General features: G+C 37.7%; 1 protein-coding gene across 1 annotated transcript in view; it reads left to right on the forward strand.

Annotated features, from left to right (window-relative positions):
- The first annotated feature begins 3,853 nt into the window (after window positions 1-3,853).
- The window catches only part of ACVR2A (activin A receptor type 2A), a 95,191-nt gene continuing 77,279 nt past the window's right edge, over window positions 3,854-21,765 (forward strand). The window contains exon 1 of the mRNA XM_037167683.2: window positions 3,854-4,625. Coding sequence (XP_037023578.1) covers window positions 4,571-4,625 — 55 coding nt within the window. The 5' untranslated portion in view covers window positions 3,854-4,570. The remainder of the gene's footprint in view (window positions 4,626-21,765) is intronic.

The raw sequence follows: 21,765 nt of genomic DNA on the forward strand, positions 1-21,765 counted from the left end.
TATTAGAAATTAAACAGTTAAAATTAGTTAGAAAACTAATTCCCTGAGCTCATGAATTTATGTATTGGACAGTGGGAGAAAAAAAAAACCTTCCCCCAAATAATCCTGTTCTTTTTGTTTTCCACATATTTACTGAATTTTGAAGGAGGTGATATAGAAGAAAAAGTCAAATGTTACCTTTGGGAGATAATAGATAACTCAATTGCTTAATGAGATTTATATTACTAGCTAGGTTAATGTAGCCTTTTTATCAAAGTAGATACATTATTTCTACCATAGCTTCTTATAACTCTCCTAGCCCACTTTTCTGTCCTAGACTATTTGGCCTTAATGTTTTGTCCCACCATCTACTCCCACATCCTCATCTTAGTATGTCTTTTTTACCCCATTGGTACAGTACAATCCTAAGTAGAAATAGAGGAGTAACAGTAGCAAAAACTAGGATATAGGGAGTATTCTTCCCACTGCACATTTAGTGAGAGGGGGATATTAATGAAAGGTATGCCGATTATTGTCTGCCTTCCTTTGACCTACCAAGGTGCCAAGTTTGTTCCCCATGTATTATGCTTTACAGCATTGGTATATATATATATATATATATATGAAATTCATTAGTTGAGCCACTTATGGAATACCCATTTTATCTGAGCTCAGATTTTTTTATAGTAGCTGGAAAGATGCAGAAATATTTAAAAATCCTTCATTCCTCATACTCTACAGGGTTTGGTCATTTTTCCTGAAGATAAAGAAAGGATTGGCATGTGTTGTTTATATATAGCTGTTGGCATGTCCAGAGACTGGTAAACACCTTCAGGTAAATTCCCTCACAATATATGCCATACTACCCAATCTCTAAGGCTAGTTCAATTCCAGCCCCATTTCAGAGGTGAAGATTTAAGCCAGTCCATACCTTTCTGAACCATATGAGAAACCATCCTGTGTTCTGGAAGCAATCTGTGACTCTCATTTACCTCTGTTTCCTCATCTAGCCAGCACACACTTGAATCTCTAGGTTGAACAGGCTTCTTAAGCTTCTTCCAGCTGGGAATGATTTGAAGTTTAATTGACCTTCTTGCTGGGACTCTGACTTGAAATTCTAGTATTAGAGTGACTGGCTATAGGACTAAGTCTCAAGTTCAGGCATTAAGTGGTGCTAGTTAAAGCTGTTTAACACATAATGTCTAATGCTCTAGCAGACCAGAATTCCTTTCTTGTTTTTTTCTTTTCTCGCTGTTCTTCCTAAGTCCAGTCTGTGCAGCTAGCACTGTTGGGGAGGTTTCAGATTTGTAGATAAGAACAAGTGATTCTACAAAATAAGGAGGAAAAAGGGGCAGCAGAGTCAGCTGCAGCTACTTGTCTTCTTTTGAAGCTTTGGAATTCCTGTGGGAATTAGTCACATACTCTCACTTCTTTTTTATTCTTAAAGATTTTATCTATTTTTGGAGAGAAGGAAAGGGAGGACAAGAGGTGTGAGAGAACATCAACTGGTTGCCTCTTGCATGCCAACCAACTGGGGACCTGGCCTGTACCAAGACGTGTGCCCTGACTGGAAATTGAACCGGCAATCTTTCAGTTTGTGGGATGATGCCCAGCCCACTGGGCTACACCAGTCAGGGCACTTTCATGTCTGAATAGGTTAAATTATTCTGAATTTTTAAAAAATGCACAGAGCAGTCCTGGTAGGTGTGACTTAGTTGGTTGGAGCTTCCTTCCATAACCTTAAGGTTGGGGATTTGACTCCTGGTCAGGGCGCATAGCCAGGCTGCAGGTTCAATACCTGATCTGGGCACGTACAGGAAGCAGCTGATCGTTTTTCTCTCACCTGGTTCCTTTCTCTTTCTTCTAACAGCAATGAAAAAATGTCCTCAGGTGAGGATTTAAAAAAATGCTGAGGGCAGAGTGAACACAAATTTAGGAACACAGTAACTACTGCTACTGGATGCCAGTAATATTTCCCATGGGGTTATTTTAACTTTTTATTAGAAAAGAATATTATAGTGAAGACTTTGACTTGTTGCTCCTCTTTCATACTGTGAAAAAAAAAATGATCTTCCCTTACATTCTTACACTAGGTAATTTGGGTGGCAAGGTAAGGAATGTTTTCAAGTTTTAGTTCTATTGCTGGTTATTCCAGTTATTCCACTTGCTCTAGTTTCACAATTCAAAAATATTGAAGTGATACAGAGATAAGACAACAGTGGGGCCCGATCCAGGGTATAACCGACGTCAAATTCCTGGATGAAACAAAGGTTGTTCTAAATAAAATACACTCTTTCATTCCAGAAATGTTAGTGGCATCTCTTAATTCAACCAGCCAATGGAAGATGTATATTTATTTCTTTGAACTGCTCATAAAGTCCAGAGAACTACATGAGATCTTTTAAATATTTTGAAGATCAACTTTGGATTTTTCTTAACTGTGCACAGTATCAGTCACATTCTGAGTACCGTGACTTGAGAATTGGAAGTCTTGGAGAAAGTTTAAAGTGCCCCAGTGATTGCTAATAACCCTGACAAGTTGTAGAAATGGGCAGATAATTACAGAATGAATTTAATAGAGTAATTTGGAGGAAGAGAAAAATAAAACTGTAAATACAAGGGACAAAGCTTGGCTTTGTGGGAAAAATGTGGGAATTGGTAAGCCACAAGTAAAACATGAATTAGCCACAGAATATAGTTACTTTATTGTCTTTGTTAATAAAACACAAATTGGTAGAATACAAGGAAGAATATTGGATTTAAGAAAAAAATCCCCTAGCTATTTATACAATTATTTACTAAGCATTCATTATATATGCTAATCAGGTAAGATCCCTACTTTCACGGAGGTTGCCAAAGTGTGGTAAATGACAAAGCCAGTATCTTTAATATTGTCTTTAGTTTGTATTCGGCAGTCACATCTAGTACAGCAAATACTGTGATCTCCTTGAGGTAGCAGGTAATACTACTTTTACATTTTGGATCCAACTCCATACTTAGAACAGCACCTTCTAAGCAATCAACTAAGATTAAGGGATAAAAACAGGCCTATAATTTTTTAAAAAGTAAACAATTTTCTGATCATTAAATATGTCGATCAAATTCTGCAGGTATTTGCGAACCTATTACGTTCAGAACAGTTCTCAACACAATGATTCGTGTATTAAAAGGAAGGTGGGAATGGATTCAAATTGCACATCCTAAAGACTGACGTGGATACCCTGACCGGGTGGATAGCCATACTCCTCGGTTTTGCTTTTTTCTCTTTCTTTTCTTTCTAGCCTAATGACAAATCATTTAAGCAGAAGCCAGAGCGGTGGGATGCTTCGCTAAGACTGGTGGCACAGACACACCAGCTCGCGCGCACCGAGCTCCGGCAGCTTGGTAGGCGCAGCGGGTCAGCTCCCACCCGCGGCTTCCCGGCGCCCGAAGTCTTAGAGCGGACGAGGCGTCCCCCCAGAGGAAATACAGAGCGCCGCAGACACCCCCCGGAGGAGTCACCAGCCAACCACCCCGCCTTAAGGGCCTCTTCTTCTTGGGTTCCCCTGGCCTTTCGGGCGTGAGCTCCAGAGAGGCCAGTAGGGCGATTTAAAAAAACCAGGTGCTGTGGCTCGCGGACCACATCCACCCGCCCGCTGGAACCCAGTAGCCCAGCAGGCCCAGCAGGCCGGACGCCTCGGCCTCGCGCTGACAAGCCTCCATCCGCCCCGCCTCCTCGCTCTCCAGCCGGCCCCGCCCTCTCTCTCTCTCCCTTTCTACCCCTCCACTGCTCCCGCCTCCCGAGCTCGACAATCTCCTGGAGCTCCGGGCTCGGCACGCGCGTTGCGCCCTAGAGCCGCCACCGTCGCCGCTGCCGCTACCGCTGCCGCCGCGAAGCGTTCCTCCACGGTGCTTGCTTTCTAGCCTCGGACCGGAACCGGAAGTTTAGGGGGCGGGGCCGGTGGAGGCCAGGGGACCGAAAACGCGGCCGAGCTCGGAGTCCGGAGCCGGAGCCGGAGCCAGAGCCAGAGCCTGGACCAGAACTTGGCTGTCTGCTGCACCGCCGCTGTCGCCGCTGCCCGTCGCTCCTTCTCCGCGCCGCTGCCTCCTGGGCCGCCGCTGCCGCGAGCTCGGCTACCAGTGGTCCGCAGACTTTGGGTGTCCGGGCTGAAGGTCGGTCCGGACGTCGGACCCAGCTCGGTTCCCGGACTGTCCGGGCGGCAGCGGGCGCCGGCGCCGCCGCCTCCTCGTCGCCTCAGCCTGGCGTTTTGTTCTGAGAGACCCGAGAGGCGAGCGGAGCTGACAGTGATTTTGACAGTGATTTAAGCCTGCTTTTGTTGTTGTTGGCTTTTCGTTGTTTGGTTTAGTGTGTTGTGCGTGTGTGTGGCGGTTTTCCCCCCGTGGTGCATTTCTTTTTATTGTTGTGCTCTTTTTGTTTTTCCTTTTTTCTTTTTCTTTTTTTTTTTTTAACCCCGTGAACGTTTTTTGGTCGGGGCTTCCGAATATGTTTTATGACGGTTGATTTTACACCAGGAGGTTTGTCTCCGAGGAACATCCAGGGAACTGGATATCTAGCGAGAACTTCATACGGCTTCCCCGGCGCCTCGGGAAAATGGGAGCTGCTGCGAAGTTGGCGTTTGCCGTCTTTCTTATCTCTTGTTCTTCAGGTAGGTGCCTGGAGCGCGGCGCGGCGGGGCTGCAGCGGCTAGTGCCGCTGCTGGCGGCCGCGGTTGTTGTTGGGTCGACGAGCTCCGGTGGAGCCTGGGGAGTTCCCCGCCCCCCCAACCCGAGCCCCTGGGCTGCCACCCCCAAGGTCTGACTGTGATCTGGAAACCTCCATGAATTTTTCTCGTTTTGACTTAGGCTGGTAACTGATAAGAGTGCCTGCTATGTTTTGTGGAAGTGAGAAAGTCATGGTTTTGTGGCCATAACACTGGATGACAGCGCCGGTTGGGTTGCAATTAAGCCGCAAATACCACAAGTGACAATTTATGCAAAGGTTTGAGACCTGAAAGGCGTATCCCGACATGTCATCTAGTGTGGCATCCTCCAAAATAAGGTTTTTGTTTTTTTTTAAATCGTCTTTTAATTAGTGCTTCAGCCGTACTCTGGCTGTAACGTCAGAGATCAAGTCAGTTGCTACTTAATTTTGACCGTGAGAAACAATGGATCACAATCAGCAATTTCATCTGTGTCTCTCACGTTTTCTTCAACTTCAGTGTCCAGCAATGTTAAAAATAGTTGTAGTTGTTGCTGTTGGAGTATTAACTATAATCCAGTGCAGAAGAGGTATGCCGCTGTGTGTTGGTAATGTTACTGGCTTTCAACCACCATTTATGTGCTCTTTTCTGGCATAGATTTTGCTTACCTACGGAATACCTATTTTAAATGCGTTGTATTGAAGCATTATTTTGGGCATTATTTTAGCCCATTTGAAATTATTCATGCTGTCAAATACACTATTTCATAAAATAGGTTTTAGCCCAAGGTTGGAAGAATAATCTGGCCCTTTTGTATTTGAAATTTTGATTTAGTGAAAACGTTCTGTGGTTGCAACCAGTGGTTGGAAAACTATCTAATCTTTTGTATTTGAAATTATGTAAATGAATACAGCATCTTGCTCAAAGGTGTGCAAATGTACATAACAGGAGAGTTAGTTCAAAAGATGAACAATTTTAAAGTCGCAGTGGATCTATTTATCATAAAATTAAATATTCAGTTACTAGGTTGTGAGCTAGAATAATGGAATGGGGGGGATTGACAGTTTTCATGGCCACGTCTTTATCTCATTTGCCACAGGGAAATTAGAGGGTGGTAGTCTTTTCTTTGTGTACCTCTGTGGTGTGTGTGTGTCCATCAGTCCGTCCTCCCCACCCCCCTTTTTTAATAGAATCCTTTGTAATGTAAAGAATTTTGCTGAATGGTACGTTTCCTTGTGGTTAATAAATGGATAAAGTCTAGTCCTATGTCTGTAGTGGTATTGATCAGTTCTGGGTGGGCTGAATGTGTTGTGAAATGGCGATCATTGCCAGAGATTAAAAGAATCGTGTCTGTTTAAATGGAAGAAGGTACATGCTTAAGGCAGGCTGACAGTTCTTTTTGTGCACGGTTTGGGAAGGAAGATAAACAATGGTGTCTGTGAAATGAATGAATACCTTGATAACATTAAACCTCTTTTGTGACATGACTTAATCATGAGGTTTTTATTTTTCTGCGTGTTCTCCTCCTCCGCTGCCCCTATATGTTCTGGTTAGTGAACTCCTCTTGTTCAGATCCCTCTTTCTGATCTCCTGCCCTTGAGGAGGAGGGGCATCATGGCCACTGACCAAAGAATTGTAGACAGTATTCCCTCCCAAGCTCACCTGAGTCACACTCATTGGTGAAGGAGGTTATTCTTGAGCAGTCTTAAGGTATTACTTCTGGAAAAGCAGGCTGCCACTACAGATCTTATAATCTTAGAGCTTTCTCTGCTTGGTTTGGGAGTAAAAAAGAATTGAGCGTTAGTTTGTTGTAGGATTATGTTCACTGGGCCAAGAGGTTAATAGCTAAAATTTTGTAATAAAATAATTTATTGCTGTAGAGCATGTAGATATTCTACTTACATTAAACTAATGGTAAATATTTTTACATAGTTTTTAAAATAAACATCTCTAATTGAACTAAAATATACTTCTATTGAGAATAATTGAAATAATCTTAAATACTTTAATCCATATTTATAGGTGAAGGTTTTTAGAACTTAAAATGTCTGCTTCTTTAAAGGGCTTTTGTTGTGAATCAAATGCACTCCAAAAAAGGATTATTATGTTTATTTTCCTAATTGATTTTTTATGTAATTTGTAATCTGGCACAAGGATGGCTATTTTTATAAGAAGTAATTTTTTCATGTTTCCAGGGTTTTTGTTTATGGATATTTGAACATTTTAAATCAAATGCAGAGTAGTAGTAAAGAATAGTTTCATTTCAGGTGTTTAGGATAGATGCTTACTGTTTTCTTTAGTATTACATGGATTTTTACTTTTCAGTTTCCATTCTGTGATATGCATACTGGAGACTGAATGTACAGACTATTCCTGTAGGGTATGGTCAAGTGTATAATTTCCTCCTCTCATTCCAAGGGAAATGTTCTTGTGTTTTGCCCTCATCTAGAAATGTCTACAGATTTGCTTTGATTTTGATTTTGTTTTTCATTCTTGTTATAGTCCTCAGATTTTGTTTCAGACAGAAACCTGCTTAGTCTGTTTTTGTTTTTAAAGCATTGTGGTTAATTGGTACCTTTTTCCACAATTTGTTAAAATATGAGGATGAATTTAATACTTATTCTAGTTCTTATCCAGCCTAAAGTGGTGCAACTGTTGTGGTACTATTTGAGTTGCACTGAATAAGTTGAGAATTACTTTGGATTCTGTGGGAGCTGGAGCAGTCTGATTCATATATTTAATGAAATAAGAAATGGAAATAAAGTAATATGTGCGTTTCTTCAGTTCAGCTAGACAATACTGTGTATATTTCTGTAATAAGTATATGTGGTTAGAGGGAGAATTGGTAGTGCAGTGAATCTTCTGGAACTCTTCAGAACTTTAGCTAACAAATGATAGATATTAAATGCTTTGTTTTCTGAAAGGCAGAATCTCTTAAATGTAGTTTGTGATCAAATTCAAATATAATATATTGGAACATCAAGAGCAGGAGAGAAATAAAATAATCAACTCCCCCATTCATTTAAAAAATTTTAAAGTTTATTTATGAGAAGCCAGCAGTTTTCAAACTTGGGTGATCTTTGCATGCCTCCCCAGCACCTCTGCCCCAGAGCACATTTGGCGGCTTTTTTGGTTGTCCCAGTTATAGGGGCGGTGGGGAGGGTGTGCTACTGGCATCTAGTGGGTATAGAGGAAGGATGCTGCTAATTATCCTATAATGCACCACACAGCCTTCCACAACAAATAATTATCTGACTCACAATATCAGTAGTGTTGAGGTTGAGAAGCCCTACTTTAAACTTTTGATTTTTAAAAGCATCAGTATGTTAGTAAAGGGGCTCTGCTTCCCCTCCCAGGTTATCTAAATTTTATAAGTACATGGTATTGGTGATCTCCAGGTGACCTTGTATTAAGAGTTTTCATCTTTTTATTATCTTTTAAAATGAGAGAAACAGACTATAAGTATATATACATTATTTCATCCTATTATACTTTATTAAAAATAATTTGCTGTAATGAATGCACTCTCTCCAGTCATTTGTTATGATGGAATGCTCATGAAGATTGTACATTTATGGATATAATGAATGATTGGTGAAGGTATAGAGTTTACTTAAATTTGCTTTTGATCCAGTAGTTTATTTGCCATAATGATTGTCTTTAAGGATATTTTCTTTTATCCTTACTGAAATCACTGCCTAGGCAATGTGTGTATATGTATGAGTTCTGTAAGTTTCATATTGAAGAAATGTGTCCACTATTACATGTTTCCTGAATGATTCAAGGTGTAAATTCATTTTTTTAAAAAGCATATTTTTTTTTTGTCTAGCTAACTTTAAATTCAAGAAACTTTTAAAATTATTTCTTAATTACATAATTTTCTTGAGAATCATTAGCAGAGTTTTGGTTACCATTATGCTTATTTAGACTGGACTAAATAATATTCTGTGATCTATTGTAGACCCTTGTCCTTTTTAAGGTTAAATTTTGACTATAATTAAAAAGTGCTTACTTTGTTTTGAAGTCTGGTTTTAAGGAAGTTAACTCATCCAGCCACAATAAGAATTACAGTGAAACTCTTAAAATAAGTAGCATTGAAATGGTGAGAGGAAAAATTCTGAAGTCACTCCCACAAAAAGTATGCAAATAAGCCTCATAATGTCTTTGTGACATACCTGTCATGTATATATTTGATACTAACAGATTCACTGTTTAGTGAAAAGTAAAGTATAACTAAACCAAATGAGATTTGAATAATCTCTAGATTGTCCCATAGACTCTAAAACTGCTTTGTTGCTTTTTCATTTTTGTAAATATGCTTATTTCTCATCTTTGGTGTCTTGTAAATCTGTGATTTAAATTTCTCTTTTCATGCTCTCCTATGTTGCCATTTGTCATGGTGCCCCTCACACAGTAACTTAGGTAAAGCTGGCAGAACTTGATATTGGGATCACTGGTATTCCGTATTCTGTAACTCATTATTTCTTCCATTTTATTAATATTTCCCTTGCTACTTTCCTCCCTTCTTTGTTTACTCTCTTCCTCTGTTCCTTCTGTACTTCCTGTACTGTAGGCTACTTGCTTATGGAACCCACTCACTGCTTGCATTAAGGGCGGTTCAAGAGGGCTCACCCATGGTTTAAATGAAAACAGATTGAATTTAGAATGCTTGAGAATTGAGCAGGTAATCTTTTCCACTGTTCTTTCATTTCTTGGTTTCTGGAATACCACACACACATTTTGGAGTAGTGTTACTGTCTTGGAATCGAATGGCTTTGTCCAACTTTAGATTGCTCTTATTCCCTTTTTAATGTTCTGGTTTTCTTTAACTCTTTGCTGCTTTCAAAAAGTCTACCTCTTGTTAATATTCATTCATTGTCACTGTTTAAACCAAAATTTGACCAGACCAGAGAGTATATTTATTGCCACAGCTATGACCACATTAGACTTCCTCTGTGGTAAATTTAATTCTGTTGGGTTATAATAGTCATGTCTAGACAGAACATTGATTTGAAATTGACTATTGAACATGAAAGTTACAGGAATAGTGTGTAAAGGAAGGAGAAGTCAAGAAGGTAAGAAAACTACTATAGAGAGCAATTGACTTCTGTTCATTCTCCAGCTGTTAGTCATTTTCATATACCTAATGCATCTAATGATCAGGTTTTGTTTAATAAAGGGACTTAAAGGGAATGTGTTGTCTCTGAGGTTGGATTTCTTACACTGTTAGAATGGTGGCTTAAGGGGAATAATTGGGAGGTTCTTATGGATACTGGACAGGAATGTGGTGGTCATTAGCCTTGGGTTCAGGTGCCAGCACTGCCAGTATATAGTTCAATAGCATTTTTCTTACCTGAGTTATTGTACATTTCTAGCTAAGACTAGCTAGTTCCTTGTAGTACTTCCTCTTCGAGTCCATCTACATAGCTGTCTGTTATTTTGACCTCATTAAAAAATAAATCTGAATATGTCACTCCTGCTTAAAACCTTTCACTGACTGTGAGTCACCTTTAGCTTAAAATCTAAAGTCTTAGAATGGCATAAAAACTCCATTATCATTTGGTACCTGCCTTTTTTCTCTAACCTCTTGGGATAGTGGCTAAGAGTACAGGTTCTGGGGTTAGACTTCATTGGTTTACACGTTTTACATCCTGGATTTTCAACTTAACCTTGGGCAAATCACTTCACTTTGTATGCTTGTTTTGTCGTCTACAGAATGGGGATATTAATAGTGCCTATTTCAGAGAGTGGTTTGAATGTTGAATGTCACATAAGTGCTAGGTATTCTGTTTTGACTCTTCTTCAGCATGAGTCCTATATTTCAGCTGTACACACTAGACTTACTGTTCTTGAATGTACAGTCTTTTATTGTATATCAATATGGTACTTTTATACATGTTATTTCTTCCTCCATAACATGGCTAGCTCCTTGTTTTTTAATTGTTTTTAAGACTGAGAAATATCACTTCTTTAGAAACATTTTTTTTCTGCCACTCAACCCAGATTGATTTAGTTGCTTTCTGTTTTCTTATACTTTGTAAATTACCTTGATGCCAATAATTATTGCCAGTGTATACTTGCCTATATACATGTTAGACTATGAACTCTTCGAAGACATCTCTTTTTTCAGTGACCCAATCCTAGATCCTGGCACACAATAGGCGCTCAGCAAACATTTATTGAATGAAGTGAAATTTATTATTTTTATTTCTAAGTCAGGTTTTTTTTATGCATTAAAGCGGTAAACTTGTATTAGATGATCTCTGAACTTTTTTAATTCTAAAAGCTTTATGATTCCTTAATTTTAAGGTTAGCATTTAATAACTTTTATTAAGAAAAATCATTTCTTTGATTTCTCATATTATTACTTTTCATTTTTAAAATGATGTCTCTGATTCTTAGACTAAGTTTTTTTTTGTTTAGGTTTTTTTTATTTAGAGGGGAAGGGAAGGAGGGGGGAGAGAAATATTAATGTATGGTTGCCTCTTGTGCATCCCCTGCTGGGAACTGGCCTGCAACCCAGGCATGTGCCCTGACTGGGAATCAAACCGTGATCCTTTGGTTCGCAGGCCGGTGCTCAGTGCACTGAGCTACACCTGCCGGGGCTAGACTAAGTTTTTTTTAATACAGTTTGAATCATATAGATTTAGAAGGCATCTTAGAGGTCTTGAAATTCAATGACTTTCAACTTTTTTTTTTACCATAACCCATAATAAGAAATACACATTGCATCATGACTCAATTCCTGTATACATAAATATGTACAAAGGTGATGCAAAAAAACCCCCCTGGAATCTATTTATTAAAAATTGTGTATTCTTACATGTTTAAACTTAAGGCGTCTTCTAATTATTCTTCATTTCATCCAGTACACCTATTAAGACAGTTTTTCCACTGCTCAAAACAGTTTTAGAAGTTGTCAATTTTGATGCCTTTTAGTGCTTCTGCTGTTTTTGTTTTACCTCTTCCAGATTGGCAAAAACCTTTCCCTTTGAGGATTTTTTTCATCTGGGGAAACAAACAAACAAAAATTGTTGCTGGGGTAGAGATCAGGTGAACAGGGAGGGTGGGGCATGCGGGTCATGACTTTTTTTTGGTCAAAAGCCGATGAACACTCAGTGTGGCGTAGGCAGGTGCACTTGTAAATCACCCATCATGAAATGGGCAAACACATTGAAAGAGTCTTCAAAAAAAAATTCTCTGAAGTTGAGCCCTGGGTGGTGTAGCTCATTGGATTGAGCACGGGCCTGTGAAGCAAAGGGTTGCCGGTTCAATTCCCAGTTAGAGGGCACATGCCTGGGTTGCAGGCCAGATCCCCAGTGGGGGACACATGAGAGGCAACCACACATTGATGTTTCTCTCCCTCTTTTTCTCCTTCCTGTCCCCTCTCTCTAAAAATAAATTTTAAAAAATTCTCTGAAGAAGTTGAACACAGCCTCTCACAGCCTCTCACGACATTGCCACCTAGTAAACTGACACAGATGGGTTCCTAGAGAACTCTCCTAGAGGGGGAAGCCTGCACCACAAGGGGCCTGTCCTCCAGAAGAGAATTCCAGTTTCTTTCGGTCCTCCCTTATATATGTATCAGAAGTCTCATGAACTAGTTCTTACTATGTGCAGGGCACTTTTATTTATTTTTATATTCTGTTTCATTTGAATGTTTTTTTTATTATGATCTCTTAATTAATTCAATGATCAATGGTTAGTAAACTCCTAAAAAATACTGACCCACTTCAGTAATCTCTTATTCTGTGTAACTGGTACTCTTGAGTAGAGAAGATGAATAAGTAAATATTTGCAAAAGAAAATAATGTGCAGTGAAAAATATACTCATTATTTAATCTACAATAGAGAATATGTGTCTACAATAGAGAATCAAGGGAAACCTGATCCCCAGGGAAAACATGGACCTGCCCTGACTGAGCTCTTTTCTCTTCTGGATTAGCTGGATGAGTTAAGCACACACAAAGGTGCCAAAACAAAATCGATGGTAATTTTGAAGAGTTCGGATTTTTTCATTTAGGGAAGATATGCTGGAAAATATAGATCCTAGTAATAGGGAAAATGGCTTGGCAGGAGGTTGAGAAGGTTATTCATCTTTTTTTTAAAAGACTTTATTTATTTTTAGAGAGGGGAAGAGAGGGAGAAAGAGAAGGTGAGAAAACATAATGTGAGAGAGAAACCTTAATTGGTTACCTTGTGTAGGTGCCCCAGCTGCAGAGGTGGGGGACCAAACCTGCAACTCAGGCATGTGCCCTGTCCTGGAATCCAACCGGTGACCTTTTGCCATGTGGGAGGACACCCAGCCAACTGAGGCACACTGGTCAAGGTGAGAAGGTTATTTATCGTAATATGAAGAGAAAAGTACGATAGGATCAGGAACACTGAGGGCATCTGTGAGTAAACTTGATCATGGATGAAATGCAAGTTAGAAGAAAGGAATTTTGACTAAATCTGAAGGAGAGATTTATATTGTGAAAAGATGTTTAGAACTGTTTGAAGAAGCAGAACAGTCTCACTTGAGAGGGTTAAGTCCACAAGTAAAGTAATTAAAACCTAAAGGAGAGAGGAGTGGATGCTATGATCATGATTGGTGTCCCAAATACATGTGTGATGGATATACGATGCAAAAGCAGCCTGAAGTTTAAGGTAGTATGGTAGCACTAAGTAAAATTGGTAAAGAAATAACAAGCCAGAAGAAAAGAGGAATCACTCTCATAACAAAAGAAATTCTACACACAGTTATGGATTTAGATTATAAGCATGAATGAAAATACAGCATGGATTTGGGAAAATAAGAGTACGTAAAACCCATGATAGCATAAATACTCTTTTATAGGGCAGAATCTGTATGATGGATATGCAGCCATTGTGCTGTCGAGTTAAAGAATTTAAGCACTAGTGGCTCAATATGTTGTTTGTGTTTAAATATTCTTTGAAATCTACATGAGGCATTTTCCTCACAGTAATTTACACTGTTCCATAGAAATAGATTTAGAAATTTTCTGACTTGATATATGCTATTCATGCCTGAATTCTAAATCTTTTAAGTATCATTCTTTTGGACTAGATAAAAACTCTTTTTTTTTTCCTTTGGTTGACCATTTTCTTAGTCGCTATAGTCACATTTGGAATCATTTTATTCTCTAATGTTGATGAAGAAAATAAATATAAAGCAATAAGGTAATTAGAAGGACCCATGTAGGGAGGAGTTGCCTTTTAAAATATTTAAAAAATGAATTGTTTTATGTATTTTAATAAAAATAAGCTTATTAAAATTTTGAGATTGGATTTTTTTTCTGGTTAGGATTACTAAGTTTACAGTTTATATTTTATAGAAATGAGACCTTGATTATTAGGAACAAATCTGTTAGTGTTCAAATCTTTATACATGATAAATCAAGCTTGTTCCAAGGCATTATTTCAAGAGAAATGGTCATGGGCAAATTATGAGATATTGGAAAGTTTCTAAAACTATGAGAATTTTTAAAAATTTATAAATCAGTGTATATTAAATAAAGTAATATGCCACATAATAAATACATAGCTGGTTCATAAATCTTACCTATATGGGGTGGGCAAAAGTAGGTTTACAATTGTGAGTACATGAAACAGAATTTATTCTTGTAATATTATTTATTAATTATTATATTATTTATTTGTATTACAACTGTAAGCTTACTTTTGCCAACTCCTGTATATGTTTTTAACCTATCTTTGTCTTATTGTTAAAATTGCAGTGTGTAAAACATTTCAACCATAAACCTACATTTGCCCACCCCTCTATATGTTAGTTTTTAACCCATCTTTAAGTCTTATTTTAAAAAATGTAGTGTGTAGTATGTAAAACATTTAAAAATACATATTTAGTTCTTGGGGATATTTTTAAATTTGTAGGTAAATTATCAGTTAATATGAGATACTATTCTGAGTGATTCAGCCAAAGAAAATAGGAATAAAGAGTGCTAGGAAATATGTAGACATTCAGATACCATGGTTCTTTTACAAGCTCTTTAAGGTTTCATTGTTCTAGCATACATTAAAAGGAAACATTGGAGTGAATCTCCATATCTATTTATTTGTTGGAATTTAAAATATTTTTCTTCAGTGTTTAACATTTTTCATGTAAAAATAAAGTCTTGAAAGATTCTTGGGTTTGTTTTGGGGTATCAGCTACAAGCTTTAAAAATATGATCCTTCAGTTTTGAGACAAATATTTTGAATGTGGTATAATATTTTGAACTAAAATTTTGAAGTCTGTCATTCAGATTCCTTGTTTCCTGCTTTTCTTCGACTTTGGCAACCACTGAGACCCCACTTTATTCATCCCTAAATTAAAGAGGATGAAATAAGCATTAATTAGTGAATATTGAGCTATATGCTAGGTACTGTTGGCATGCAACAATGAATAAGATAGACATGATTATGTCCCTATGGAGCTGACAGTCATGTTAATCACATTAATAAAATAATTATAAATTGTCAATGTGCTCTGACAAAAACAGGGTCCCAAGAGGTTGACTGTTTATCTCACATCACATGTCACAATCTCTGATTACTTAGTTTATTTGTTTACCTGTTTATTGTCTGCCCTTTCCACCACTGGAGTGTAGGATGTAAGAGAGGGTGAGACACCTTTCACCTTCATTGCAATACCCTCAAGGGATAGCACGGTTTCTGGCAGAGTAGAAGCTCAATAAATATTTGACTGGCTGCCTGAAGAAATGAATGCAGGGATGGGATTGGAGAGATAGTGAGGGACAAGATCATGCAGGGGTTTTGATCTGATATGGGGAAGAATTGGAATGAAATCCAAAGTGCAGGGGGCAGCAAAGAGTTTTAAGGAGAAGTTAGATCTGGGTTATGTGTTAAGATCACTTTGGAAGCCATCTGGAAAATAAAGTGAAAGTATATATAAGAGTGAAGAGGTGAGACCAGTTACAAGGTGATTATTACATCAACCTAAGCTACAGCAACTCCTAAGCTACAGGTACAACTCTCCAAGAACCCTTCTAGCTTTGACCATTCTCTGTGTTTTTTAAAAAAGATTTTATTTATTTATCTTTAGAGGGGAAGGGAAGGAAAGAGGGAGAGAAATATCAGTGTATGGTTGCCTCTTGTGCATCCCCTGCTGGGGACTGGCCTCCAACCCAGTCATGTGCCCTGATTGGGAATTGAACTGCGACCCTTTGGTTTGCAGTCCAGAGCTCAATCCAATGAGCTACACCATCCAGGGTCATTCTTTGTATTTTAAAGCTTGCCTATACTTACCAGTCTTCGTCTTAGTCACCTCATTTTCCCTACTTATTATTTTAAAAGAAATGGATGGGTTTATTGTGTATATGAGAACTTTGAATACAATGTCTTAAAAAAAACCTCAAAAGGAGATAATAAAATAGACCAGAGGCTGTTGAATTTTTGTCGCAAATTCCTGTGTTCAAGTTTTGGATATCTACTAATTTATATTCTTACTTACCAAGCGTTCTTATTTCTCTCTGGAACTCTGGCTTTACTTGTTTCCAGATGCCATCTTTGCCCCCCCCCCCCCATGAGATCACCTCTTATTGTTTTAAACCTGTAAGGTATTGTTATTATGGCTGAAGATTCAGAAGTAGAAACTTGGCATATTTTGTATCTTAATTCTTAGGAATTTGATATCTTTATAGGTTACAAAGGTCTTACAGTAAAGGCTGAAAGGATAAATTGTTAATACTATGGGCTATTTATTTTTACTCAGGACTATGGACTTTAAGTAGTCAGCTTGAATATTTTTATCTGTGAAGGATTTCAAGCTTCTACTGTTGGTAGGAGAGGGAGTTGGTGCTTGGACCAGGGAAATCAGCTTTATATTGGCAGAAATTCAGCAGTAGCATCTTTGACTAGGGAAAATTACATGACTACACAGAGATAAAACCAGAATAGACATTAAACTTTACTGAATTAAAAAATAGGCTGAATTAAAGAGGCTGCATCTTTTCATTTGGTTTCTTTCATTTTAGAAGCAGGTAAAGCTAACTATCCTTATTAGTAAGTTACCTTCTGTAAAGAAATACAGTTTTACCCTATAGATATGATAAGCCATTTTATTTATTACCATAATTCAAGTAGTTATAGAAAAAGAATTGGTTGTGAGGTTTTGTGTTACCTGGTATGGAGTTTTATGATGCAGGATTAGCAAATAGAATTTGCTGATTATTTTCATTTAAGGTAAGACTTGAAATTAGTTGTATGAGTACACTTTAAGATGATATGGTTAGAAGTGAAAAATCAAAGTTAAAAGAGAATGCTAAATTATGAGTAAGGGTACTTGTGAGATACTGACTTATACAAGATGGGCAAGGTAATAGTAATAGCTACTGACCATTTTTTATTCTATGTGAATATTATATAACAAATCTTACCTGGTAACCTTTTAAAATTCTCTTCCTTAGTTCTTTAGAGATAAATGAATCCAGTTTGGGTATTGAATTAGGAAATCGATTGCTAATTATATTGTTTGTTAAAATGTAAATAGAGATTGCCTGTTATCTGAGAGGGCTAGAAATAATAGAAGCAATTAAATTAGGACACTTTAACTGGTTAGAGCGTCTTAACAAACTGTCAGATACTATTTTGTTCAGTAACTATCTCTATCAGAATGATTTTTATGAAGAATACTCAAGTTGATCCTTAGTTCTGAAGGATGGAATAAAGTTAAAAGATTAGGGTCAGAGAAGTGTGCTTTTTTTTTCTTTTGAATTAGTGAAGGGTAGTTTTGATCTTATCTTTCACTACAGGAGCCTGAGAATAGTCCCTACTAAGAATTGTAATTCCTGTTTGTCTTGAAACATATTTAGCAGCTTCAATTAAGCAATATTTTTATAATTTATAATTAACAACTAGTCTTGTTTCCATGATATGGAAAGAAATCAGTAGAAGAATAGATAAGCCTAGTATGTTACAGATTAAGAGTTTTCTACCATTAGAACATGTGGTTGGCCAGTAGGGACTAGTTAATAGAAACAAAAGCTAATCTTGTTGGTACAAATGTAGCTGTTGGTTAGAAAGAATGGTTTTCTAAAACAAACAAATAAACAGCAGTAAGAACATTCTTCATCTCAAATTCAGTGAAAGTAATCAATTATGCAGGTCCTCAGCTAGTATAGTAGAGCAAACATTCTGTAGGGCGAGAACTTGGGTGTTGGGCATTTCTTTACCATTGTGTGATGATATACCATGTGAACTTTGGGAAATTACTTGATCTTAGTTTCTTCATCTATAAAGTAGAGAGTCTGTAATAGTAATAACCTTCCTCACAATATTACAGTGAGGATCAAAGGCTATATACACAAACAGAATCATACTTGCATATACATATATACATGAAACTTTAAAATATTATTGCAAATATTTGTAACAACGCAATGATTTATTAAAGGAGTAGAGAGCAATTTACTACGTGAACAACTGATATAAAATATTAGAGAATGTTTATTCATTATAGTGACCTTGAAGGCACTGTTTCATAAGGATCTTTTCCATCCTCATCTTTTGCGGTATAGGCCCTCTGATGATTTCTACAACAAACCAAGTGCTTTTTATTTCTCTGAGCTTTTTTTATTTCACTTGCTTTTCATTAATACTTATGAGGGGTGCTATATCTGATTTAGCTAATGTAGTTTTCCCGGTGTCTGACACATAATAGGTGCTTAACAAATATTTATCATGAAAAATGTGTAAATTAATGAGTGTGACTGTATTCTTATTTATAGATACTAGAACTTGATTTTCATGTGTGACAAAATACTCTTTTGATTTTTTTCAACCATTAAAATGTAAAAATCATTGTTTAGGGGCTGCACAAAAATAGGTCACAGACTGGATTTGATTTGTGGGAGATAGTTTACCGCCCCCTGATAGAGGACACTGAATAGGTAGAACCCCTTCCCTGACTTAGAAGTATATTGGGTTGGCCAAAAACTTCATTCAGTTTCCCTGTACAGTGGCTCTGTGCTTAGTCGTCTTTAACTTCATTTGAAACAATTTTGTTAGATTATATTTTGACTGCTGTTATATCAGCATGGATTTAAAAAAGCTAATCAAAACTGGTGAATTTTTGTATAGCTATTTTAATATTGAAGATGTAAGAAAATAAGCAACTGAAGTGCAAACAAAGATTTGTGTAGTGTTTGGAGAAGGTGCTGCGACCGACTGATCAAACGTGTCAAAAGTGGTTTGCGAAGGTTCATGCTGGACATATTTCATTGATCAGTGCTCCATGGTTGGGTAGACCGGTTGAAGTTGGTAGCAGTCAAATTGAAACATTAGTTGGGAACAATCAAGGTTCTATCACTAGAGGAGATAGCTAACATTCTCAAAATAGCCAGACCAAGCCTTGAAAATCATTTGTACCAGCTTTATTATGTTAATTGCTTTGATGTTTGGGTTCCATATAAGTTAAGTGAAAAAAAACCTTGACCATATTTGCCACATGTGATTCTCTACTGAAATGTAACAAAAACGTTCTGTTTTTAAAACAAATCGTGATGGGCTGTGAAAACTGGATACTTACAACGTAGAATGGAAGAGATCGTGGGGCAGGCAAAATGAACCACCACCAACTACACCAAAGGCTGGTCCTCATCCAAAGAAGGTGATGTTGTATATATGGTGGGATTGTTAGGGAGTCCTCAATTATGAGCTCCTTCAGGAAAACCAAACAAATACTTCCAACAAGTACTGCTCCCAATTAGACCAGCTGAAAGCACCACTCTATGAAAAACTTTCAGAATTAGTCAACAGAAAATGCATGATCTTCCATCAGGATAACAACGTAAGAAAGACCTCATGTTTCTTTGATGACCAGGCAAAAACTGTTAAACAGCTTAACTGGGAAGTTGTGATTCATCTGCTGTATTCACCAGACATTGCACCTGATTTCCATTTAGTTTGGTCTTTGCAAAATTTTCTTAATGGAAAAAATTTCAATTCCCTGGAAGACTGCAAAAGGTACTTGGAACCGATCTTTGCTCAAAAAGATAAAAAAGTTTTGGAAACATGGAATTATGAAGTTGCCTGAAAGATGGCAGAAGCTAGTGGAATAAAATGATGAGTATATTCAATAAAATTCTGGTGAAAATGAAAAATGTGACTCTTATTTGTACTTAAAAACCAAGTGAGCTTGTTGGCCAACCATATTATGTTCCCAAAACTTTGGAACCTAGGAAGGATTTTCTTATAAGGATCATTGATATATGTGTGATTAAGTTCCCAGACCAATATGCAAGCCTGTTTTATTTCTGGTATTCTGTGTTACAGCAATACAACTAGCTACCCCAGGAATAACATGGTGTCTGAGGGAAAATGGATTTCTCCCCTGAATTATTAGAATTTTCTTCTTCTCCGATGTCTCTTTCACCAGCTGCAATTTGCATTCTGAAAGTACCCTGCTCCCTGGGGTTCCAGTAGGGGTGGTATGGTGACCAGACTAAAAAGAAACTCATATATGTGATTAGGGAGAAGGGCATAGGAAGAGAAGTGTTACAGGAGAGAGGAGAAAGAAAATAGAAAATATCAAAATGAGTATTACACATAGTAGAGGTTAGTACCATTTTGTAAAATCTCAGTTATGAGATATGTTATATCTACATATGTGCTGAGTCACAATGAAAAATGTGTTTCTTACCATGGTGTGTAGTCCAAGTTTGAAAGCTTGTATTGTAAGGATTTGAGATACTGGTCCTGAGATCCTTTATCAGAGCCAAATGAAAAATATAAAGGAAACCTCTTGACTACTTGCTACATTGTACTTCTGGTACTGAGCTACCTTAGTTACCAGTTTTGCAGATGAGGAAACAGTGTCATATAGCCAGTAAGCTACACAACTGAGATTCAAACAGATGCTTATCTTATTTTAGAATATGGGCTTCGTTCATTATATGACGATGTTTTCCCTGTAGGAAATAAGCCCTGTGTGGCTTCCATTGTGTTTCAAAGGACAAAAATAGTCCCAATTGGTGGTAATGCCCCAGATTGCCTGAGACAAAGGTAGCTGGCTTAAGTATTGGGACAGGGTCACTGGAAGAAAATGGTTATGAACTACATGTGGAGAATGAAACAATGTATAAGAAAGGAAGGGGCTTTGTCATTTTGCCTTTTTCTTCTTCCCCCTCCACTCATTCATAACTCACTACCAGTATGGGTTCTTAACTCATGCTAGAAACAGCAAGGGCTTGAGGATGAGGCTTAGCGAGGTAGAGTAACATAATCTTGTCTTTAGCTGAAAGGAGAATGAGAAGGGAAACTCAAGTAGCAGGGCCACCTGGTCACCCAGATAGGTTGGCTGTTCCCAGGTGGCAATTTATCAGTGAGTGTAGGTAAAACAGAGCCTGCTATTAATTGTGTTACAAGCAGAAGTCTTGACTTTGGAGACTGTTAGCTTTGATATGCTAATTGAAATAGTTCTTTTTTAGTTATTAAGGGAACATCTGTCTTAAACAACAAGTCCAGATTTAGTTACCCATTTTAAGTACTTGAAAGTCAGTATGAGGGGGACCCCCAAAATGGAATTTATTTATAAAAAGTTGTGTATTTATTCTTACATGTTTAAACTTCAGTCACCTTCCAGTTACACTCCGTTTGATGCAATACACCTATTGAGACATTTTTTTTCCACTGCTCAAAACAGTTTTTGAACTCATTGATTTTGAAGCCTTTTAGTGCTTATGCTGCCTTGTTTCACCTCTTCCAGATTGGCAAAACATTTCCCTTTGAGGACTTTTTTCATCTGGGGAAACAAAAAAGTTGCTCAGGGTGAGATGGGGTGAATAGGGAGGGTGGAGAATGGGCATCATGCCAGTTTGGGTCAAAAAGTGTTGAACACTCAGCATGTGGACAGGTGCACTCCTAAAACACTTGTTGTAAAGTCAGCAAACATGTTGAAAGTCTTCAAAAAAAATTCACTGAAGTCCAATGAATGCAGCCTCTCAAAACAATGGCAGCTGGTACACTGATACAGATGGGTTCCTAGAACACTCATCTAGTGGCTGAAGCCTGTACCACACGGGTCTGCCTCGCAGAAGATAATTCTGTTTTTTTTGGGGGGTGGTCCTCCCGCATACATACCCAA

Source organism: Artibeus jamaicensis, unplaced genomic scaffold (assembly GCF_021234435.1).
Source record: "Artibeus jamaicensis isolate MK-2021 breed Jamaican fruit bat unplaced genomic scaffold, CSHL_Jam_final contig_603, whole genome shotgun sequence".
Taxonomy (NCBI): Eukaryota; Metazoa; Chordata; class Mammalia; order Chiroptera; family Phyllostomidae; genus Artibeus; species Artibeus jamaicensis.